This window comes from Acanthopagrus latus, chromosome 15 (genome assembly GCF_904848185.1).
Source record: "Acanthopagrus latus isolate v.2019 chromosome 15, fAcaLat1.1, whole genome shotgun sequence".
In the NCBI taxonomy this organism is placed as follows: Eukaryota; Metazoa; Chordata; class Actinopteri; order Spariformes; family Sparidae; genus Acanthopagrus; species Acanthopagrus latus.
In genome coordinates this window covers 18,122,535-18,147,734 of record NC_051053.1, presented here as the reverse complement: position 1 = coordinate 18,147,734, position 25,200 = coordinate 18,122,535, and the positions used below count along the sequence as shown (strand labels likewise).

The following is a 25,200-nucleotide window of genomic DNA, read 5'->3' as shown; positions in this document are numbered from 1 at the left end:
ATCTGCATAACACCAAAGCTAAAAAGTGCATGACCCTCGTAATATGTATATGTAACATGTTTTTATATGTTTATATATATATATATATATATATATATATATATATATATATATATATATATATATATATATATATATATATATATACATATATTTATATGAATATATTTATATGAATAATAATTGTTAGCAGGATATCATAACTTCGTTCACTGCTGCCACATGAGCATTGCATTCGTCATGAGTCCCATCTATCACGGTTTATGGTAATTAGAAGCTCTGCTGAAAGATGTATTTGAAGATCTGATTGCTTGGCCGGAGTAATCTGTTATATAATTCATAATGATCCTGGCAGTTGATATAATAAAAGAGTTCATCAGTTGCTTGAGGAAATGACTCTGAGACTGTTTCAACATCTGTAAAGACCGTCCTCTTTCACTGTCGGGCTGGAATAATGCAAGTGACTCGACGTGTGGCCTCGATTAATCAAAAATGCACCATCCGCAGTTTGAGGCACACATCTATTTTATGTGACATGCAAAAGAATCTCATACAAATGATTCAAGAACAAACCAGTGGGTCATGCTGTTTCTATCGGAGGCTTCCAACAGAGATACAACTATGTAGAGACTCTAAAAATCTGAGTTGGTAAACAGATTTTGTACTAAGATCAAACCGCTCAAGCGATTTTTTTCCATTACGGTGCAATGGAAAAATACGTCAAACCTATGTACAAACATAGAGCTGTCAGTTTGTATGTAACCTCTGAGTGTTCAGTGTTAGGACGCAAAAATCTGGTCTACGACCTCGCCTTCCCCTCGTCAACCAACTGCTTCACCCTTACGATGAAGGCGGCGGCTCATGAAGACTACACTGTCGCCTAATCTCAGCGGTGAGCCCAGCGCAGCCTCAGCTATCCAAGTAATCTGTTTGTTACCGGATTCCAGCTGAGTTCACAGGTAACTGTGGCCCGATGATTCCTCCATCATTCAAGAGAAGATGTCCTCCTTGTCCAGTTCTGGTGAAGCAGGTCTAGAAATGTCAAAGATTGGCTGCGGAGAGCCAGCGCTTGATTTCCTCGCCTTGAGGAGTTGGAGTGCTTCTGTGAGCTGCGCCTCCAGGCCGGACATTCGAACATTCAGGTTCTTGAGATCGTCCTTCAGCTCCAGCTTGAGCTCCTGAAGCGAGGCCTGAAGCGTTTGCTCTGGGATGGGGTAGAAGCTGTGCCTGGTCTCTGGAGGCTGGACCGGACTTCGGTCCTGGGGCGTCGTGCGGAAGTCGCCCACTTTGTCCAGCCGCAGGTCACTTTTAGTGATACCGCTGTCACATGAGTCTGTCTTCTTTAGAGACATTTGTGATTCGTGCACCTTGGTCCGTTCAGGTAAAGTCTCCATGGATTCAGCTTTGGACACTTTGTTCCAGTTGTCAGCTTTGGCCATGGACTCCTTGAAGCGACCCCAGCCTTTGACTTTGAGCGTCTCGGCGGGCCGTCCCCCGACCAAAGAAATGGGTGATGGCACCTGCAGCTTCACCTTTTCTGCGGGAGTGCTGCTGGGGGGAGTTGAAGATGAAGGCGTTGAAGATGAGGGTGTCGCCGGGCTTTCTGTTACTGTGATGATGCTGGTCGTTGTGATGGCTGTATTGGCGAGCGGGACCTCCACGTACACGGGGCCCTTCTCGATGTCATGTTCGGCTAGCTCCGGTTTGTCCGTCAGACGGGCCTCCTTCTGCTGTCTGAAGCGCTGAAAGAGTTTCCGGACCGGGTGATCTGGTGGCAAGTTCAGAGGAGCTTCATTTTTACGTCTCTGTCGCTCCTCTTCCTCTCGTTTCACATCGCTGATCTTCCGGAAGACGATCTAAAAGAGAATTGGAAGTTGTTGACTGAAAACACCATCATAATAACCATCATCATAATAACCATCAGTACTTTCAGAATTACAGCAATCACAAGCAAATGAGAGTGAAGTGAACAAATACTAGTGTAGAACCAGATCAGCAGGTGTATCAGTTTTCCTAATGCACTCCTGCGAGTTTTAATAAAATGAAGATGAAATCCAAAAATAGAAAGAAAAAAAAAGGCAGATAGCAAAAACTCCAAGAACAAAAGCAAAAAGGACAAACAAAAGGCAAAGTACAATCCAGGAAAACGCGAGGAACCAAAAGCCAGAAAAACACCAACTCGGGGGGGAAACTCAACAGCATGATGACGGAAACTGAACAGATGGCTCGACAGTGACTGAACAAATGACTGGACTTAAAATACAGACTAAACTAACGAGGGGATGAGATGCGGGAAAGCGGAGGTCAGGGAAATGACAATCACTGGAAGTAGGGGAAGGGTTCATGCAGTGCAGGTGTGTAGGGACGGCAGACTGGAGGTCAGGTAACAGGGCTGGGCTGATTAAAAGGGATGATCAGGCTGGTGAGGAGCACAAGAAAAAAACGGAGGGGAAACGGAACACTGGAAACGTACTGTGTTGCTTCGTGTTTTAGCCAATGCTAAAAGGTGTTAGCTCCAAGTTCAGCCTATGTGTTTATCTCCCTGTCATCTACTCTGTACTCATTCCCGGGCAGGAAACTGAAAATGCAATAAGTAACAAATTCATTCATCATTTTTAACGAGGTCAGACTACATCCATCTCGCTCTCATAGCAACCCCGTCCTCGCAACTTCGTGCCGATGCCGAACACATCGTCGGCTGGATTTCCCAAGTCGAGAAACACAACCTCACAGGCTCCATTTGAAGCGCTCCTTGTTCAATCCATCCCTGGATTTCCCTGCCGTATACATTCAGAGTGTATGGGACCCTGGTGAATAGTGGCTGTAATGCAGCGGATGAGATTGCCTCTTGATATGCAGGCAATTCAATCTCACTTGCAATCTCTCGGGCAGGCTAACCTTATTATGAATGAGGTAATGATTGGTAGCTACACTTGAGTTGTTGATCACAGCTGTTCAAATCTGAATGAAGGATGCGGTTGTGGCGTTAATATATAGCTGCTGCTTAATGGAACTGTGTTTCTGTGTGGAGATGTGTGCATGTTGTTCAGCTGCATAACGTGTGGTGAGACGTGGCTGTGAGGATCTGTTAGGTAGGAATAAAAAAATAGATACTTCTGCGTTTGTGATATTAAACATAGTCGACTGGGGATAAAGCTGCAGCTGTGGTCACTGCACTGTACTCGCCCACGCATTTTTAGTACTATATGTGATCTCTGGGCAGCACAGTGAAAGTGCACCACCGCAATTATGACTCATCTCTGAAATAAAAACAGGATAAAGGACGTACACTTAAGGGTCAAACTCATTAATAACGGGCAACAAAAACATAAAAAAGAAGTCAAAAATCTATTTTGATATTTTGATATTTTATGAACTCAAATCTCATTCTTAAAAGTTAGGTTTATGGTCTGTTTTATTAACAGCAACTACCAATCAATGTATTGACATTCAGTAATTGTCTTTCACTTGAGTGGTTTTAGTTAGTGGCGGAGTCCGCCATTCCCCATGACACAGAGGGTGGAGTGCTATTTGCTTCTGTGTCATTACCAGCTGCCTGTAAAAACGGTCTAGTATTTTAGTTGTATTTTAGATTAGTTTTAGCTTTAGTTGCTAATGCAAAATGAACATTCGCTCGCATTAAAATCCTTCACCTGGTGAATTATTGAATGTTTTGTGAAGAAGACACAGAACAATAAAACCACATCAAAAATGTGTCTACAAAACATTTGTAAGAACAGTGAGGTGCTGGATGGAGATCTGCAGGTAACCAACTTCACTGCGTCCTGCTGTATCATCCATTGACTTCTTTATTAAAAAACTACAGGAGTTTGTTTGGCTGTGTGGTTGTCAACAGGGAGGCCTACAGCAGCTGCTCCTCTGACCGAGGAGCTGCTCGACGACATTTTGCTGCAGTATCAAACCCGCACTTGCTGTTACCATGGCAACCGAATGTGTTGCCAAACTGACCACAACAGAAATATTGAAATTAAATGTGCCGCGTAAAGCCCAAAATCTAAACTCAGTGAAATCAAGCTTGTTCCGCCGTTCGAAGAGTCACTCACCCTCTTCCGCAGGTTGTAAGTGAGCAGCAGGTTCCTCGAGAAGTGGTTGGAGAATGCCGTGTAGAACTCGAGCACCTTCTGCAGAGCGTCACGTTTGATGACGTGGAGGTCGCAGTAGGTCAGAGCTCGGACGTTGGCACACGCTTGAGCCAGAGTCACCTCTTTCCAGAAAACATCCCCGAATACGTCTCCCTTACCTGCAGAGGGAGAGGAGACACTGTTCAAACCAGGTCATTCTTCCAAAACACGTAGGGTGAAGCCTTCTGTTATAATTAGCTTCTAAGTGGCCACAAATGGCTTCTATGATAGTTGATAAATCATTCAATTAGGCTTTAAAAGACCAATCACACGCCTTTCAGGAGAACAAATTGCAAATCTGAAGTTCATAAGTCGGGCTGTGAGGGGAATGTTTGTGAAAGTCTTGCATGATTAGCTGCATTTGCTATGTGTTTTGTATGATTTGTGTGCTAACAATTTAAAAATCTATCCATTTAAGTGTTTTCGTGATGTCTCTAATAAGATGCATCAATTTTGTCACTGCTAGAAACTAAAATTATGTCCTTTCAATCTACTACAAATACATTACAGTGCGTTATAAACCACTTATGTTGATACCGCACAGTGTTTAAAATGCTAAACACAGATGTTTGATTCAAGAGTTATAAAAGAGTGAATAAAAGATCTTTACATTGCCTTTCTATTTGGTAATGATCCCGTTATAAATGTCAAAATAAAAAATAAATCATCATCATTGTGTTTGTAGTGGGATGTGAGGTCACACAGCTCACATCCGGAGATAACACGCGACGTTCAGTCTTGTTCGCAGGTGTAATTTACATGTAGTTCCTGCTCCACTGAGCCATTAGGCTAATGAGAATTTGATTCATAGCGGTAACTTGTTTATCACTTCAGGCTCCATTACAGTGTCCATCTGGGTTAATGGTATTACCCTCATGGCATATTGATTCCCGCAAAAAGCAACCGATAGCAGGTTATTGATGAAAAACAGCCATGTTGGTCTCACAGGGGCTGCAAGAGCAAGTCATCTGTTACTCATCAGATTTGTCATTTGGCTGAATTAAAGAAGAACGTTTTGTAAATAAAACAGAAAACACTGATTTTTTTTTTCTATGTTGTGGTCAACAGTTATATGGACTTCTTACTCAGATCACATCAAGCTGCAGTTGAGGAGGAGCAGGGCTCATAAACGTGAACATCAACCCAGTTAGTAATTATACTGGTTTATTTCTTTATTAATAGTCAGCGTTACTACAGTTTAGAGTTCATAAGGGGTCGAAATTATATTCAGGAGTGGACTCAGCTCTGATCATGTTGTAAGTTATCCTCATTGTGGGAGAAAATTGTTGAGGAAATCGGTAGCCTGAGTAGAGATGAGCGCAACAAAATGAAAATCACTTTTTGGAATTTGATTCACAGATAATAAATCTGCAGGAACGACATGATTATTCTTGTTTCTAAAGTCCAATATTCACTCCTCTTTTTGCCAGTGGATGCTTGTGAATTTATATTGCTGGTGTGTTGTTTATCCACACTGGATTTGGTTTTTGCACAGGTCAGTTTCAGATTGGGTCCAACATTTTGGACCCTTGCGGACCTTGACCTCACAGGCTTCATCCAACCACCAGCAAATAAGTGAAGCTTTTTTTTCAAACATAGGATCCAGATGTGAGCTGCACGCTGCCATGTGATTTAAGGTGTCTTGTAAGACATAGAGATCAGAGCTTTGGTTATAGTTCAGGTACATAACACTAGGCTCAACCTGAAGGATTAATACATTTTATAATTTTTGAGTTTTGTAACGTCATTGTGGAGTGTTGTGTTTTGTATAAAAATAAATAGGGACTGGTTGGTGCACACTAGCCCACAAAGGCTGCAGTATGTCACTGATCTGTGTATACAGATTTTGTTCCTATGAAAAACAAACATTTCATAAATAAATCTGGGAGTTTTTTGAGCTATTGCGACACCTGCACAAATCTTAAAAACTGAAGATCTTATTAGTTAAAATTATCATAAATTTAGATTTGAAATCTTGGTCTTGTTTTGTGTATGAATCCAAGTAAAGTTCACTTTACTTGTCTTGAAAGGCAATGTTGTCTTTAACTGACATCATTTTAATGAGATACAAGGGACTGATATCACATTCCATCACAATGTCAAAACTCATTCTCTTTTTAAGCGCCGGCATGTCAAGACAGAAACCTCTTTACTCAGCGACTGCCTAGTAATTTATTTCTAACTATGTGAGCTAATCATATTTACATTAAAATCTAGTTTGATTTGTTTTGAAGGTATTGGGTCAAAATGTCTAATTTAATGTTTCAGTCTTTGATTGTCACTTTCCGGATAAAAAATGGTGTGTCACATTGAATCCGGTTATAAATTAAGCACAACTGTTGTCTCAGAATAATCAGTACAGCAAACACCCTTCACTGATAATCACAAAAATATCAACCACAAGAACTTTTACAGCACGGAAAAAAAAATGATGAGCTGGGACACATGAGGTTGAAGACTAACTTTAAAGTAAGTAGAGTGAGTATTTGATTAGCCAACTTAAAAGAAAATCAATCAGCAACTAATAAGAATCAATTAAGCATTTTCAAAGGAAACTGCCAAGTCGTTGCTGGTTCCAGCTCCTGCGATGTGAGAATTTGCTGCTTTCTTTGTCAGATTTTTATTAGACCTTAGGGGAAGGAAAGTAATGTACTCAATACTGAAGTAAGAGGTCTTGAAATACAGATCATTCTTTCCAATGTGTGGGATATTCTTGATGGGAAATAATGGTTTTCATCAGAGTGAAACTAGGATGAAGTTGAAAAAGCCAGACATTCAAAAAAAAAAAAAAAGAAAGAAATGCTACTGAGAGGATCGGATATCTGCGACAAACAAATTCTCGTCCAAATCCTTAGTTCATGACTCAGCAGACAACAATCCCCAGACAGCTCGTTTCACTGCGGCGTGGAACAGTTTATAAAGTGCTGCTATACAGCAAGAGAAAAGAAGGATTCTCAGGCTTTAAAGGCTTCTAACCAAAACATTTTGTTGCTAAGATGCAAAACTCTTTTGTTAGCACGGTGCTGGAGGCCAGTTTTGACTGAAATGTTTTCCTCTGCTGTTGTCACTGACGGTTTTCTGATGTTGACGTATCTCTAACATAATGCGCTCAGACAGGAGCAAGATACCGTAGCAGCACATCTGCATCTTAGATTATCTGCTCTCTGTCACATTTCTCAATGTCTAAGAAGTGAGAAGTGAGAAGTGAGCAGATCTGGGGCAGGTCCTCTGACAGTTGGGGAGTATGGAAAACCTTGAATGTTGTGAGAGTGATCCATTATTAATTATGCTCAGTGTAAGTCACCCGCAAAATATGAATACCAGGAGTCATGGAATATTTTTCAAAATTGCTCAACTCACCTAAAATGGCCACCACCTCATCGTCCTGAATGACCTCGAGTGATCCCGACACCACAAAACAGAGGCTGTCCACACTTTCGCCAGCGTGGTAGATCAGGTCGCCAGGAGCACAGTGGATGGTCTGGAACTCCATGGCGAGCGCTCTGAGGCACCCGTCGCTGGCCAGACGGAAAGCTGGATGCTCTTTAAAAACCTTCCGGTTGAGATGGACACAAATATCTGCTCTCATGTCCTTCGGACAAATCTGCAACACCTGGAGGGAAACACGGGTAGAGAGGAGAGGATTCTATTTGTTTGTAGATGTACTTTAATGCACTGAAGTGCGCAGGGAGCCTTTTATCGTCAGTGTTTACAGGCTTACATACAGTATAGAGTGCAGATGTTGATGTCAAACATTGAAAATTGACTTGTGAAGTAAGTTACTGATATTACAACATCCAATGATTATTTATATTCCAAATTTGAGCTTACAGTGAGTCCCTCTTCCCCTTCCAGTTTGTCCCATGGGACCTTATTTCAGAAAAAAATCGTTGTATGGTAGTGTACAGAGAGAGACAAGCCATTATTTTTATCCTGTTTGAATTGTGTCATGAATCAATAATGCAATGTTTGATTTTTGTGTTTTTAAGTATCTTTTTTGTGACGAGTGGCGGGCGTTTTGCGATGTGTGTTGAGTGACATGAGTTCACTGAGCGGTTTAATGCAAAACTAGGTGGCATTTTTACTTTACTGACAACAAACTGGGATGACTTTGACTTGAAAAAGTATCTCTTAAGCACGTCAGTTGTCAGGAAGCACAACCAGTGATCTTTATTCTTACAGATCAAGACTCAATAGTTTCGATCTACAATGTCATCAGAACTGAATCCAATCACCAACTTAAAACTGAATTGTCTTTCAGTTTTAAGTTGGTGATTGGATTCAGATCAAATTCAGTATCTTTGGGAAATGAATTACTAGGAGTCGCTCCTGTCTGTTGGAAAGGAGTGAGTGGTCTGAGTTGTGTTTTCTGGTGGAGTTTCACATGCAGGTCACATGGAAGCTGCAACCAGCTCACAGTCCAGCCGCTGCTCTGCTGAGTGTCACTGAGTGGCAGCATGTTGTTCAAGTACATCTAATCAACAGGATGCCAGGCCGTTGCAGGGTTCTGCCTTTAAACCAAATCTCTTTGAAGATGAATGTCAAGCAAAGAGGGATTACGTGCCATTTTTAGACCCTTTAGTGTGGCCTGAAGCCACACAGATAAATAATACATAGATGCTGTGTAAGCTTAACACAAAAACAGGACACAATGAGTACATAACGACGGATAGAACATTAGGTCGTCTTAGTGACAAAACCACTGTCTTATTAAAAGTTATGTTTCTAATCAGAGGGACAATAATAAACTTTTTTTTTCCCTGATTGAATTTCAGACAGTTGGAATTAAATTGGATGCAGAGATACAAAAACTCACTGGACTGAAAATAAATCAGAGTGGCGCCAGTTCAATTTATCAGCTTCCAGCTTTAATGCTTAATTTCCACTCAAGCAAATCATTTTAGCATCATCTGAATTGAGTAGGATGGCTGGTAGCGACTGTTGATTACTGTGCCATAAACACCACACCACTGCTAAATGTTGCCACATAGTTGCTCGATTTTACAAAAGAATGGGGGGAAAAAAACGCTACTTTTTTTTCTTTTTAGCTGAGCAGATGAATAATGATCTCAAGTCTGTCTGTTAACTGTACAAGCTACAACCAGCAGCTGGTTAGCTTGGTATAGCATGAAGGATGGAAACAGGGACATACACTTTCTTTTGGACGCCCCTGCTTTTCTTAGAAGAGCCAATCTACTCTGCCTCTGACTGGCTTGCGTTTTGCTTCTTTTCTACAAAGAAATCACACCCACTTCCATCTGACGAAAGCACTGACAGCTTTGTGGTCATAGAACTCTGTGCTAAACACAAGCATCTTGTCATCAGACTGGAAAAGGGCAGCTCAGCAGCAGCCCTCCCTGCCGCTCTGAGGAGCAGCTCTGGAGGAGGAGTGACCTCGAGAGGAGCAGCAGGAGGCTGAATATGCTGATGTGTTTACCAGGGAGACTACAGCACATAAACTGCCGGATCAGCACTGCAAGAAAGACAGCAAACCAACCAGCTTTATGCTTGATTTTAACTGTTAACTCTAAATCATGCCTTTACCCTACCAACGAAGGCATAGTAGGGGTCGGTCTTGCAAGAAAAGCAGTGGAATCACTGTCTGTTTTATCAGGCCTGTTTAATCCAGACAAAAAGCCCAAGAGATTATTCGGTTTACGTCAAAGATATCTCATTGTGACGTACCTTTTCAGTGTCTATACCCCGCGACATGGACCAGGTAGAGGCGATGTAGTCCATGACTCTTTCACTCAAGCCCTTGGGCACCTGGTAGAGCTTGAGGAAGTCCCGGACGCTGTTCAGCATCTCATGGTAACGATTCGTGTTGGCATACATCTGCTGGAAGATGGTTGTCACGTTACCAAAGATGGTGGCGTAAAGAAGGGCTGGGAAGATACAGAGAAAACGAGAAAGGGAGAAGTTTTCATTTGGGGTAAAGGTAACAGAAAATCTGAAGCATCACCAAACACTGAGAGTCGGCTTTGAGGATAAAACAGCGTGTGATGGCAGGAACTTCTTGTGCTGCTTGCTGTTGAAGCTGACATGACCTACAAATATCAACACAGTCTTAAGGTGGTTATACAGAGTGTGTGTAAAACAATGAATGAAATTAGTCTGTGAAAATGCAATCAAGGACACAGTTTTAGGTAGATGCTTTGTGTTCACTTTCATGATCCGTTTTTGATTGATTTCAGAGGCTAATAAACCCAGAATCATGTAATACTGCACCAGAGTGTAAGATTATTATATTTACAAGAAAAAGAAAAAAATGAAAAGCAAAAATTTGAAAAAATTGAATTTGAAAAATCTGGTTTACAAGAAAATCAAATATTCCAGAACCGGGTTGACATAAATATCTTCACTGCCTGGTATATGAGGTCATAAAAAATGAAAAATAAATAAATAAATAAAAAGAGCACCTGGTTTACAAGGACATAAAAAAAATCCAAAACCTGCTTTACAGGGACACAAAATCCTCCAAATCTCTACTCTGTGTTGGATAAATAAAATTCTATACTATCTGTTTCTCTCAGGACATAAACATCTCCAAAACTGGACTTACATAGACAGAAAAAAAAAATCTACCAAAATGGCCAGAGACAGTTTCCATCAGATACTGTTAATACACTCACATGATGTATCAGACCAAATGTGCCTTAAGGCTTAATAGTTTCGATGTGACGAGCACTGTAATGAATCACCTAGGAAATTAACAATTACGACTCATCGTTGCCACCAAATATAATCGGCAAAACTCTTGCCAAAACTAATTACAGAGTCTTATTGAGAAACGGATATTTTTTTTTTCTATCTTGCGATGGAAGAATGAAAGAAAAAGGTGCAGCAGCGTAGCACTGCATCTCGGAGGTGGTTGAACCGGTGCAACAGCTGGCGCGTGAGTGTGGATCAAAGCCATCAGATGTCTGCTCTGTGTGTGTAGTGTTCTCCTGGCAATGGAGCCCTAATTAGCCCTGCTAGAAGGGACGGAGAGGAAACATGCCAGCCACACATTTCAATTATCCTCGGATGATGATAGTAACCTGTGCGCGTGTTTGTGTGCGTTTGTTTATTTCGCGGCGCACAATCAAAGTGTTGAAAAACTGCACGGGGAATAATACTAATTAGGAGGTGCTCAAAAACTCCTCAAGGGTGAGGATAACCACAACTTTCATCCCTTCATCGCCTTCGCTCGTTTGTACCGCCATGTTACAGCACGATATCCAGAACAAGACAATGCTCTTGTTTGTGCCATACGCTCAGTCAGGCGTTGAATTCAGCAGGATGGCAAACAAGAAAAGGGCTTTGAGAGGGCCTGCGCCTGTTAAGGAGATGACATAACGATCGTCCCTTTTTGAAGTTGCCGAAGTTTTTCAGACGACTGCTACCTCGAGCTTGAGCGCAGATGGCAGCGCTCACTCCTCTGATAAACAGGAAAACGCTGCAACAAAGGAAACTCAATCTGTCCCTGCAGAGCGACGCTTCGTCTCGTCCCCAACATCACCCTTTATTTGCTGACGCGCACAACTTGGTGGCAACATTGCTCGGCATCCAACGGCTGACTCGTTTGAAGGTAGTCAAAAAGACAGTAGTCAGAAACTCAAGCCCCAGGCCAACAGTTGCTATAGAAACAGGACACATGTATAGTGCCCCCGTTCCCCATGCTACCCCTCCTCAAATCCCTCGTCACACTGTGATCTTCTACTGGCAGCACCGATCCAGCGCTGCTGGTAAAAATAGAACAGTATCAGGGCGTCCATTTTTCATAGAGAACAGCCGTGGACTACAGCAGATTGCATCTACAACAATCCTCCCGGGGCTGTCTCTGTTTTTTAGACACTTGAACATGATTTGTATCTCACAGTGAAAAATTTTTTTGACAAGTATGCGGATGACTTTTGCGAGCCCCCCCACCCCCCCACCCCACCACCCCCTGGAGAGTGTTTTCACACACCTTGAACAGCCAAAAAATGCAGAAAGAGGGACGACAATCAAACCCCCTCGCTTCAGGGTCGAGACCGTGGCTGGAAAAAAGTCCAGCTGAGGTGAGGAGTGATTGCAGAGGGATCGGCGGGAGCGCTGTGCTAAATTGATCCGACGGTGTCAGTTATTGCTCCGAGGTGTTACTCTCTGTGTGCAGTCACACATAATGGTAGTGAGCTGTACAGTGTATTATGAGCCACACAAGCAGAAGAAACCTTATAAATGTTTAATACTGAGATGTGGGAAGAAGGGCATGCTGTGAAAAATCCGCCTCCTCCTTAGCAGATTGTGTTGTTGGTTATGTCTCTTACGTCTGTGTGTAAACTACAATAGGTGACATAAACAGACATCGTGCACACTGTTCACAATCTGTTTCAGATGTTGTTTCATGTCTGTTTTGTTCTGATCTATAACTCGTCTGTTTCACTATATCATTTACAGGCTTCAAAAATGTCAGCAAGCCGTGAAAATTCATTAAAGATGCTCCACTAAACTCCAGCCTCTGAGGAGTAGCCTTCTTATTCACCGCTGAACCTGAGTTTTTTTTTTCTTTTTCTTTTTTTCAGAGGCATTTCTGAAATACAGGAAGCCTGTGAAGTGATGCATCATGCTCCAGAAAATCTTAATAATTCAGCACAATATCACACAGCAGACTGAGGTAATGAGTCGGCAAAAAATAACAGGGCTCCTACTGGAGAGAAGCTGGTGAGAGATGCACACAAGTCTGAAAACAATTTCAAACTAATTTGAGTTGTATTAATTTTTAATTGTATAAAAGACACACACTGATATGTTGTGTCAACATATTTTGCTCTATTCCTCTAGGTTGACTAATGACACTATTTAGCAACTCAGTTCCTTTGAAACTGATGACTGAGCTAATCAGAGCTTTGTTGTAAGATTGAAAAAAAGGGATCTTTCTGTGCCAGACCAAGAAATTCACCCGCATCCGTAAAAAATACCAACTGGAAAACTGAAGCTCAGTTGCAAGGAAAAAAATGTTGGCAGTTACTGTTTTCTGCAAACCATTGATCTGTTTATAGTTGTACAGCTATGTAACATATTGACATTTCTATAAAAAAAAAACACTGTCTTGTGTATCATGGTCTCCAAAGAGTTTTTCCAGCCCTGTTTGTGGCGCATAAAACCAGACATTTTTAACCAGACCTCTGGTCGTCACCAGCCGTGTTTCTTGTGCTTCGACCAAATCAGGCAACAAACACGGTGTTGCGAAAAGATCAAACTGAAAACTCAAGTTAAAACTTAAAGTTTCAACATATCTCTAGTTTGCAGGAAGGTACATCAACAAAATTGATTCTGGCAGTTGGGCTGTAAAAGTGAAAAGTGAGTGAACACGATCAACGCGGCTGTACAACTAGGTTACCCCACAAGTGACACAGACACATATTCTCTATACAAAAATCTGCTTCTAGAATAGTAAAACTTTGCCCAAAATGCAAAAAGTACATGCTTTGAGTGCTTTGAGCCTAGTTAGGTGGTGAAAGCACAGCTGAAAAGAAATGGCTGTGATAGTGTAAATGAAATGAAAAATTGCAGTCCGTGGTTCTGAATCACATTCGACCCCTGCAGGAGAAACATTGCTCAACTAATCATCTGTAAAGTTCTATTTTCTGAGATTCAATGGCTCTATTCATAATTCATTTATTCACCTACCTCAGTGGACTGTGGCTTTAAAGAGCATAGCTAAACTGCTCATGTATCATGTATCTGCTACACTGGATGAAAGATAAAACGCCTCCACTCACATCCAATCATCATCATGGCCACAGCAAAGATTTTCTCTCCGTCTGTCGTTGGGGCGATGTTTCCGAAGCCAATACTCGTCAGGCTGGTCATGGTGAAGTACAAGGAGGTGATGTAGACGGAGTGTTTGTTCGGCCCGCCCTCCCACTTCCCCGAACCGCTGGCGTTGAAGTGGTACGGCGTGCCCACCGTGTTGGCCAGGATGTAGAGCCAGCTGTCCGTGCGCACAATGTTGGTTTCTTCGTCGATAACCTCATAATCACCGATGCTGTACCTGGAGGGTGGAGAGGCAGAAGTGGTCCGAATGAATCAGACATTGCATTTCACTTTTGCAAGGCTACTAGACTTCTACTTCTTGTTGGACGCTTGTGGTAAGGAACCGAAAGTTTACATCTAAACTATGGGTCCGCAGCCAGGCTCGAGAGGCTGCACTTCGCTGAGCCACAGATGGTTGACAGCAGATAGCAGCAGGATTTAGGATTTAGTACTGTGGGAAAAGTAAATGCTGGCACAGGTTACCACCAATTCTTTTGCATTAAAGACACAAGTAAATATTGATTTAGACTGGAAAAGACAAAATTCAACCACACATGAGTGAGTCGGCTCGCTTCTAAGAGAAAGACTTGGAGATGAAATCGAACCTTCAGAAAATAAAGCAAAGTCAACCTGATAACTCAGCAAGCACTGTTTGCTTACATCTCTCGTTATATTCCTCCTTTCGGTTTTGTGTTTATTATGATGTGGTGAACAAACTCAGGGAAATACTCATATTAGCTGTGTAAAGCATCGGCCCCTCACAGCAGGCGCGTCTCTCAGCTCGAGGCAGCTTTTCCCTCGTCAGACTTTTTTATTTGAATCAGTTCTAGATGTCTGAGTAAAACTCCGAAGCATTGCACAAGAGAAAAGTAAAAATCTGATAAAGTCCAAAAAACAAACAGAATTTGGTGTAATATGATTTAGATTTTCTTATCTATTAGTCTGGTGATCATCATGGTTGATGATGGTGTAACTTTTCTCAGCTTGACGCCGCGGCTCGGCATGTGACCATGGCAACAACAGACACCACACTGAGGGAAACGATACTGGAGCTATTTTTATTGGTATCTGCGTGTGGTTTGATTATACTGTCTGCCAGGGCCAATAAACAACATTTATAGTATTTGATACAGCTTGTGGGCTCACGATGTCACAGTTTGTAAATGAAGACTAAAACATATTTAAAAATCGTGCACAATCACACCATTTGAAATCTTGTAGACTGGCATTATGTTCTGTTTTTCTTCTGATTGTGAATATATTAGAAGAATATGGCTTGTAATCCTATGAGGAATGGGTCAAGTGCTTGCAGACATATGCAGAAGAAAAGTTGTTTTTCATGATCAATCGATTATATTTTCCCCGTTTTTATGTTTTCAGGACATTAAGTTTGTTATGATGGAATCTATAAGTGTTAGTCTGTGTTTAGACATTCTTGTAAACATAATAAATCAAGCACAACACATGATGGAAACTTAATGCCTCCACCACACTTGCCCCCTGTAGAGTGGATGATCTGATTAGACTTTGGAGGCCCGTGCTCCATAAATTTGCATATTAATGAGGAAAAACTAATTCTCTTGAAACCACTGCGTAACTCCTTCTGGCTTTAAGGTATAAAAGAAAACATACAGTTTTAACGTGTGAAAACAGGAGTGTTGACAAAAAATAAAGGCTAATTAATGGATTCATTAGCTTAATCAATGGCCTCATTATAGTAATTGGCTCTGCTATGTATCACAGTGACGGCGGAGCACAGCAGTCAATCAGAGCGTGTTATGTAATTGATGTGCACAAGAGCAACAACTCCAAGCTGAAATGTCAAATGATTTTCATGTTTTATTCCCTTTTTGACAATTTAAATGGAACTTTAGGTCAAATCCCGTCACAGTGCTTCACCCTACCCCTCTGTTTTGTGTGTGCATGCCTAGTTGTTGGGTGTCCTGTTTCTTGTTGGGTCATTTCCATTATAAAAAGCATAAAATAATCATTACTAGTTTGCTAATGTCTTGGTAGATAGCTAGCTGGGTAATGCCAATATTGCTATTGTTGATTTGTGCATGACAGTGATGGTGTTTTTACTGGGGCAACTACAACTACAACTGCAATAATACATGTTAAACAAATTCTACATATATACTGTAATGTCAGGAGGGAATGGGAGGAGATTGTAAGATAAAGTCTGACAAGTAGAAAGTTATAACAACTCAATGAATTATAAATGTAGTGAACATACCAAATGCAGGCCAGCCAGTGAGCAGCCAATCCAAAAACACAGACCAGCAGGACCAGCACAGCCGCCCCGTACTCTATGTAGTGATCCAGTTTACGGGCAACTCGACCCAGACGGAGAAGTCGAACCACCTTCAGAGAGCTGAACAGACTGCTGATGCCCTGAAACAGGAGCGAAGAAGGGAAGAGGCAGACATCAGAATCAATATTTATGGTGGACAAAAAGACTAATTAATTTAGCTTAGTAAGAGAGATAATATAGGAAGTTTGTGAATCATACTGAATGTAACCCAACGCCTAAAAGTATTTTAATAATACCAAACTGTTGCTGCTCTAACAGGCGGTAGTGCTTGACTTTAGAGGATATACTACCCAAAACTGGTGATTCAGTCGTTACCGTCTTGACCCCGTGCCAAAGTCAGGGAGGTTTGTAGTATACAGAACATTTTAAAGCTTCACACCAAAACAACTTTGCAGCTTCTCCTGAACAACAAGTTGTTTTTTTTAATGGAAAAAGCAATGGGGAAAAAAGACACAAAATGGCTCCATACCTCATCCTACGTACTCCAAGTCTCTGTAAGCCCTGATTTCCCAAATTGACTTTAAAAGACGATATCTACACCTTCAACTTTCATGCACCCACTTCAGATGGGGTACACGCTCATGTTTAACATATAAATAACATATTTTCAAATTTTGATTAGGCTGGACGAACTGTATGGAGCCACCAATCATCATCTACATCAGTTTTTAAGGAGAATGCTTCAAATCTGTTTCACTGTGAGGCTCCAGAAATATTCTGCGGACTACGAAACCTTACCTGACATTTATTGGCATGGAGGTGAGTAGATGATGACTGAATTTTCATTTTTGGATGAACTGTTCCTTTAAGCTCCCCTACTGAGTATTATAGGCACTATATTAATATTAAATACAGGGTTTATAACACACTATAATGTATTTGTTTGTAGCTACAAGGACATTTCTAAGTGTTTATTTACTGGATATATAGTATTTGACTCCATTTGTAGATGCCCAGTGGCAGAGTTGCTATGCACTATTTATAATATGTTTATATTCTGCTTATTATTGCCAAAAAGGGAGTTAAAGGGTTAGGGTTGTATATATGTATATATAGTTTCTGATTAAAAATGTAGTAATTATTATGTTTTTATTATTCTATTTCCCTATCTACCTCTTTGTATGTCCTGTTGTTGTTTTGTTTTGTGCTTCATGACTGACTTGGTTGCTGTAACGCTGCAGGGTCCCACTGGGATCAATAAAGCACTCACTGGACAAAATTAACTTTGATTGCTCTTCATGTACAAAAAAAAAAAAAAAAAATGCTGTGCAAGATCTGACATGCAATGCACAAAATATGATGTGTAGTATTAGGTTTTTGTTGTTGTTGTTTATGTATTTGCAATCATTTAAACTTTAATTCAAGATTTAGCAAACATCAGCACCCGGTAATTAACATTAACTCTTATCTTTATCTATGACATAAGAGAAGCAATTGAATCCACTGTGAACATTAAGTACAGTGAAGTGATGTACTCCTGTAGACAGGATGGTCACAGCTAACACAATACACAAAGACCATGAGGAGGAATAAAAGGTTTGAAGTGTTAACATATGCTGAGTGGATTTGAAAAACATTCTTGTGCAGTGTGAAGGAATTGTTCAACTTTCAGCGATTACATAACTAAGCAGCTAAACGTCTACTCAGCTCAACTGCACACCGAAACACCCACTCAGTGATTCAAACAGACAATCCCATCAGTTTGGTATTGTGAGTGTGTGTGTGTGTGTGTGTGTGTGTGTGTGTGTGTGTGTGTGTGCTGGGAGGGCTATTGATTCTTCTAATGTGCTGTGGTCTGCAATCCGAGTATGACTGCAGCACTCGCTGTCACTTGATCTGATCTAGCTGCCTGCCAGACACCTCGGCTTCTCTAAAATCACTTTACAGACCTGAGCTCCCAACACAATTCAATTACCCCAGCAATCGTGCTTTGGAGTTCTGTTGCAGACTCTACAAACACAAGTTGGGAGAAAACTTCATCAGTAAAGAGATATAATAAAGCTTCAATAAACTAAAACAACTTGACATTTTGGGAAATATGCTTATTCGTTTTCTTGCCTCGAGAGTTAGACGAGACTGACATGGCTGCTCGCTAACTGAAGCTAAGACTCGAAACAACTGGCATCTCTGTCCTAGCTTAGCTTATATGTTGTACATTTTATGTAGAATACTATAGAAAATATGCTCAGGGTGATTTATAATGATGATGGTGATGTATAAATTATGTGTTTATATGAATATCGGATGAAGCCTTTGATTTTTTTCATTCCGTAATATTGGACCAAACCATTTGCACCAAAAACCAAGTCAGGCGACCTCTAATTGAGATCAGCCAACACGAAGCAACAAACATTAGCTCAAATTGGCATACGGACTGCTAGCAGGGGGGAAAACTAGCTCTGTCCAAAGTTTGACAAATACATTTGTCTTGTGTGTTTAGTGCTAGAGCCAGCTGACGTTAACTTAGCCTTGCGTGAGACAGGGGACATGGGGGAAAAGCGAGAAAAATTACTAAAAAGTAATAAAATGACCTACTATTATTATAGCTAAAAATTATAACTATAAACTAACTATAAGCTGACATATTCTTCAGTGACTAACATTAAAGCTTCACCCTAAATTTCAGCTTCTGACACCCGATGTGTAAGCCTAATAGGAGACACAAGAAAAGATACTTTCAAAGATGTGTAGAAATAAAGAGGTGGTTCCTAAAATGCGCACACCACACTATGTTCAAAACTCCCTCTTTTAAAGCATTTTTTTCAATGCCAGGAAGACTTTTACTTTGAAATGCAAACTGTATCGTGTTGTTGCAGTCAATTTGTCACGAACAGCGCGTTGCTGCAGCCGTTAGGCCTGAATCAGCTGTTGTGCGGATTTTAATGATGCCATTATTCATTTTCCAAATTGAAGAAAACAATCTGACCGTTGTTATCTCCTGGCAATGAAAAGCTTTAAAAGGAAAAATAGACAAGCAGCACAAATCTTAACGCGGCTTTCCGTGACATTTTAATGCCTCCGCTGTCGTACTCTCAACCGACACAACAGCTGAAATGTTGGTGCAAGAATAAATGTCAGAGGAAATGTGGAGGAAATAAAATACAAAACTGTTCATTATCATATTCTAATCAAACTGAAGCCTACTTGAGTGACAGCTCGGTGGTTCCAATTCTTCCCATCACGTCCCATGCATGAATACAGGCAGAAGTGGAAGTGGGGGGGGGTGGGCCATGCAAACAGAACGGAGGGATGGAAAAGAAGAAAAACAAAAATGAAGCACCAGTAAGAGAGAAGACACTTGATCAGTGGTAAGCGATGAATAAAAACACATGAGATATACAATAAAGGCTTTAAATCAATAGCAACATAGAAAACAAAACAAAACAAAAGAACAACCTTGTCTGTGCAGCGTGAACCAAACATGCGGTGAGAGCTTCGTCACTGTGTTTGTCGGACGGCAACATGAACAGTTTGGTTTGTTGTTGTTTTGGGTTATCAGTCATTAAAAAAATATGGAATGACATAACGACTATGAGCTTCATTCAGTCTCGAGGTGTCGTTAACTTTGCCAAGAATAACTTTGACAGCTGCTTCTCGTTAATGATCTTCCCTTCCCTATCTGGAAACCTGTTGGGGGGAAAAACAGCCATCAAAGTTATTCATGTCAGTCATTAAGGTCTGTAGCAGCGGCAAGATGTTTCGGCGCCGGTTTAATAACACAGGCAATTGTTTACTCGCTCTCATTTACGCTTGCCATGGATTGCCTCAAAGCAATTTGGAGCAAATTGGAGTCACTGAGTTGTAGCAGAGATTCGCTGGAAGACGATCCTGGAGGTGGACGGTCACATTGTTGCCGTCCCCTTCACAGCGGATGTGTCCGTCAGCTAATCGTGGTCAAAATGTACACTTGAGCCTCGCAGTAAATACCCCCCCCCCTTTTTTTACCTTCAAAAAGTTTTTTGCCATGCAGATGTCTATATGATTGTATATTTCATGGATGTTATTAACACTGCCATTACCATTTTTATTCTTACTTCATTCTTGATCTTTATTTTATATCATTCCGTACCACAGTCTAACTTGTAAATGAAATGTTGAACTCAATATGACTTCCTGATTAAATAAAGTATTAATTAATATAGTATAACAAACAGAATATTGTCTGTCTGTCTCTCTAAAATGCTGCTTTAGCTTCTGCCCCCCCCCAAAAAAAAACAGTCTCCTCTGACTGGCTAACTCACACTTGCCTGAACCAATGGCACAATGGCATTGACAACAACAGAGCAGATGTTCTAAATCTATTGGTATGTGCCAGGACGACGGCGTTTCAAGAGCAGCGTTTTCTGAGGCAGAAAGGAGCTTCTGTTGGGAGTTTGACCTTTTTAACTCTCAAGATCTTTTACATGCACAAGAAGAGAAAAAAAAACAGAAACACATTAAAGGGCTCCTTCAAAATGAGGTCAGGAGCATTGATAGTGCATGGCTATCTTAAAGGCAGCAGAAAGTAATTTTGCCGTAGAACAACAAAAACATGGTCGTATTGTTTTCTGCTGCTACAGGATGCATTATTCAGATGGTAAGATGCGTCTTCGTAGGGAGTTCATAACGCAAGTACATTCTGCTTTAGTGATTTTTAGAGAGGCTGCCATCAGTAATTTAAAACATGTCCATGTTCTCAGTGATATCCTTAGAAAATAAAATCCTTAAAATCCTTCTAGGCACCTGGGTTTGTTGCTAATGTGGAACAAATTGCCTTGACACAGTGCTGAGCGCTTTTAAATCCAAGACCTACCTGTTCACTACTGCTTTTTATTATTTTTTATTGTTTTTATTGTGTACTTTTGTTTGTTATTGTCTTTACTTAGTCTGCTTTTGCTGTTTTACTTGTGCTCTCACCTGTAATCTGTGAAGCACTTTTGGGCACTTTTGTCCTGACGTCACCCTTACAAATGTTGAAACGCAGTGGGCTCTTGTCAAATATATCCAGCGGTTTGATATGCACAAATGATGAAACACAGTCTTGAACTGCAGTCACTGGCTTGGCCACCCTCTCAGCCTAACTCAAGCTTCATCCTAACTTCATCCCCTCCACCTCACAGTATGAAGGTCAGCTCATAAACGTGTCATGTGAACATGCAAGGACACGAAATGTCAATATTGTGTGTAGACTATGACATACAAGTGGGAACGTATCAGACGTAACAATGAAATTTGTGATATTTTTGTTTTAATAGTAGTTAATTTAAAATTGATTATCTGTATGGATCCTAATTGCCAACAGCCTGTGTTCAACATTATGAAGGAATGTATCTCCCAAAAGCAACAGTGTGGCACTTTTCATTTGTTTTTAATAGTTTTTATATATACCAACAAACTCTTTCTGGCTTTGTTTTCTTCCTCGACGTCACTAGAAAAGATCAAATAACACCAGTGCCATCCTTTAAATCACAAGAGGCTTTTGTTTTTCCCATCTGCTGACCTCTGCCCGCTTCTTCTCCGGTCACTTGAACTTGTCAGCGTTTAGGATGCTGAAATGTTGAAAGACTAGAAAGGGGCCAAAATGCTTGAGGCTGCAACAACTCAGTGCTAGCTGCACACCAACAAGCCTCTGTTTTTTGCAGCATTACAGCAGCATTTCACATCCCCTCGAACTGTATGTGCTCCCCGACAGCCCCCAAGAGCCGACTCGCGCTGTGCTGCTTAAACGCTATCGCAGCATTTTACACATCGCACACACACACGTCATGAGATGTGGCACACTGAAGCACACACAGGCACACACAAACACACACAATGATGCATTATCATAATGAAAAACAGCAAGTGCAGGACCCTGAGGCTCCACTTAATTAGTGTATGTGTGTGTGTATGTTGGTGGAAAGAACAGTGATCGCCATAAAACATTTTGATTACTTTACGGTGCAACCATAAAGATATTTCAATCAGATACAGTGAGAGATACAATCTGAGTATCAGCTGGATTTCATCAGCAAATACATACAATACTTCAAAATTTATGCATATGTGCATAAAGATATAAGTTGATGGTAAAACAGCAAACATCCGGTTAAAAGTGACCAACTCCAAACATAACATGCTTAATCACGGCATGTTTCTGCCTGATTCAGTCCTTTTGTCAGCTGTCATAAGGTGTTAATGGTTTTAGGGCTTCAGTGACACAGCACAGGACTGAAGAGTGCCTCAGTTTAATAATGTAACACTCCTTCCCCAATTAAAATGTGCCAATTATCTCGAGATCCTGTGATAGCTCTCCAGCAAACGCTCCTCATTACAGTCCCAACATTTATGAATTCACAAACAAGCATATTATCATGCCGCTCGTTCCAAACTCGTCTTTTATTCACTGTCACTGTACAAAACAACAACCAGTGAGCAGGATCTGATGTACACTGGTTGATAAATGGGCTGGAGTGCCGGTGTGGACACCTAATAACCTGCCAGTTACCTTAGAAAAGATCATCTCCGGGATTTTAAAGTGGGAAAAGTCGAGCAGACAGAGCAATTTCCAATTTGTTAGCACTGGAATGAATTCATTTTTGTTTACAATTACCTAAGACGTGTGTCAAACCTGCGGATGTATTCTGGCCGGCAGGATGATTGAAAGTGTTTATAAATAGTGTATAGGCCTCTGGCCCATTTCCATATTGCCCACAAAGCGCTGCAATCCACAGCAACCTCCTGCTGAAAATGTAACAGTATTACAAAATAACAGAGCAAGCCGGCTCAGCATGAGACGTTGGCATGGTCAATGAACGATCAATAAATAAAGGCCTGTGTCCATGTAGCAATTTTTCCTCATTATTTCTGATAATTCCCTATAAACCCCGCTATCACTGTACAGTTTGGTCTTCCACTGGTCACGTGGTCACCTGGGAGAAGGAAGGTTAACTGGCTATCCATTATCAATTACTATTATAGACTAAATGATTGAATAAACTCAAATTTTGTCCTGTGTTGGGGTTTTTTGCAACTCTCTGGTAAAACTTTAACGATCTAGTGGTCTTTGCAACCACAGCGTCAACAATAGTACCACTTAGAGAAGCTAGAGGGGGCTGTCTGTTTCCACTTAAACCATGTATTTTAATCAGCGAGGCCGACTTTCCAATTAAGTTTGGAGCGTCAGTGAAGTCGATGTGTTTTATGAGTCAGCATGCTGTGACATTACCCACCGCAGAGGTCAGGGTCATAATGATCATGGCGAGTCAATAATAGCGGTCGATGATGAATAATGGTTGATCAGCAGACCTGCCGTCCTGCAGACATCACAGCCTCAATCAGGGGACCAAAGCCAACCAGGGCGTCTGGTTGCCAAACATCTGTTAGCAGGCTTGAACAATGACTAAACGGATTAAACACACTCTAAAAGAGATTGCAGATTAATTTTACTCGCGATCAACTTAATCAGCTATGTGCCAGCACAAACACAAAACCACTGCACTCACCTCATCGACATTCTCAAAGGCGTTGATGACGTCGTACGGCAGGCAGGACAGCAGGTCAATAACAAACCACGTCTTCAGGTAGTTCATCCGGATCAGCTTGGGGTCTGAGATGACCTCCCCGGCGGGTCCGACGAACGTGGTGTGGAAGTTCAAAACGATGTCCACCAGGAAGATGACGTCCACGATGCTGTCCACCACCAGCCACGTCACGTTGTTCTGCTTCGTCTTGAAGGAGACGTTGTAGGGCACCATGATGGCCGTGTAGAAGGTGAGGATGAGGATGACCCAGTCCCATGTGGTCTTGAAGAGGCAGTAGTGCAGGATGATGTGAGGAGGGGTTTTGGGGGTCTCCTGCTTGTACTGAGGTAGGATGTCTGAGCCCAGCTGCAGTACCTGACGAAAAAAACAGCAAGTTGGTAAAAACTTAGAGACAGACAAATAAACAAACGCAGCAGGAGGACAAAAATACTTCAGCCTGGAGCTCAAACTGTGTCGTCCTCATGGTGACTTATAGCTGACCTGCTTATAAGAAGTGCTGCGCACATCGTAGAAACAGAAATAAAATCACGAGTATCCTTCATACCTCAGCTAAGCGGGAGTGCTTGTGGACATTCTCTCCTTTATGAACCGTTGGCTGCAGCTGTTGTAAAACTCCTCGACTGCTTGTTAGAGCTCGAGTCAGTCGGGCAAACTTTCCCCAGCCTGAGGGGGACAGACACATACAAACTTCAACATTAGGGCGTACAACTTTTCTGCTACTGGATATTTCCTGGGGGTTAAAGCATGCTGAACAAACTTCTGGAAGTTTTGAAAAGACAGTAAGTTACAAAATGTTTTTTTCAGTACTGAAAAGCTCAACAGCTTAAAAGAGTTTGTGTTGCGATAAGATGACGCCATCTGATTCACTTTATCTGGAATGTATTACATCAGAAAACCAGGTAACCTCAAGACAACCCTGAGCATGTTCTCTGACACAACTTGACCAGCAAGTCCTTAAATATTAACATGAGATATTAGCTTTATTCATGTTAATGCGTGTAAAGGATAAGTTCACCCAAAAGGAAAACTGAGTCATCAGGCTCTATGTTACTCCAGGCGCACAGTGCAGAGCAAGCATCCTTCCCAATGCAGTTGTCACTTTTACGGTCAGCACCCACGTTGTGTGATGATAATTGCTCTGAATTAATGAACAGAGAGGCTGCTTTCAGTCATTTTAAACATGCACACAGTAATGCCACTATAACAGATGCTGTGGTACATTTAAGCAGCAGAAGCTTATAGACTTCAGATTAACCTTCTGAAACAGATATTTTCAGACAGGAGTTTTAAATAAACAACGAAGCTTATCCGCTGTTCCTCGTATGCAAATGCATGTTAAGGGAGAGATACCAGGTTGCAGAAGCCCTGAGATCCCAAATTGATTTGAAAAGACGTCATTCACACTGTCTGTAAAACTGAAATCTTCTACAGCTGCCAAATTAAAAGTGTTGTGGCGTGCTGT

General features: G+C 41.3%; 1 protein-coding gene across 3 annotated transcripts in view; it reads right to left on the bottom strand.

Annotated features, from left to right (window-relative positions):
* Nucleotides 1-507: 507 nt before the first annotated feature.
* The window catches only part of kcnh1a (potassium voltage-gated channel, subfamily H (eag-related), member 1a), a 37,057-nt gene continuing 12,364 nt past the window's right edge, over nt 508-25,200 (bottom strand). For 2 of the 3 annotated variants that reach the window (XM_037122610.1, XM_037122611.1), the window contains 8 exons: nt 24,283-24,401; nt 23,700-24,092; nt 16,159-16,316; nt 13,889-14,160; nt 9,828-10,027; nt 7,503-7,755; nt 4,065-4,261; nt 508-1,856 (listed from right to left, as the gene is read on the bottom strand). In XM_037122610.1, coding sequence (XP_036978505.1) covers nt 990-1,856; nt 4,065-4,261; nt 7,503-7,755; nt 9,828-10,027; nt 13,889-14,160; nt 16,159-16,316; nt 23,700-24,092; nt 24,283-24,401 — 2,459 coding nt within the window. In that variant the 3' untranslated portion in view covers nt 508-989. Of the gene's footprint in view, nt 1,857-4,064; nt 4,262-7,502; nt 7,756-9,827; nt 10,028-13,888; nt 14,161-16,158; nt 16,317-19,380; nt 19,408-23,699; nt 24,093-24,282; nt 24,402-25,200 lie in introns of all 3 variants that reach the window. The other variant, XM_037122609.1, reaches the window with a different exon arrangement.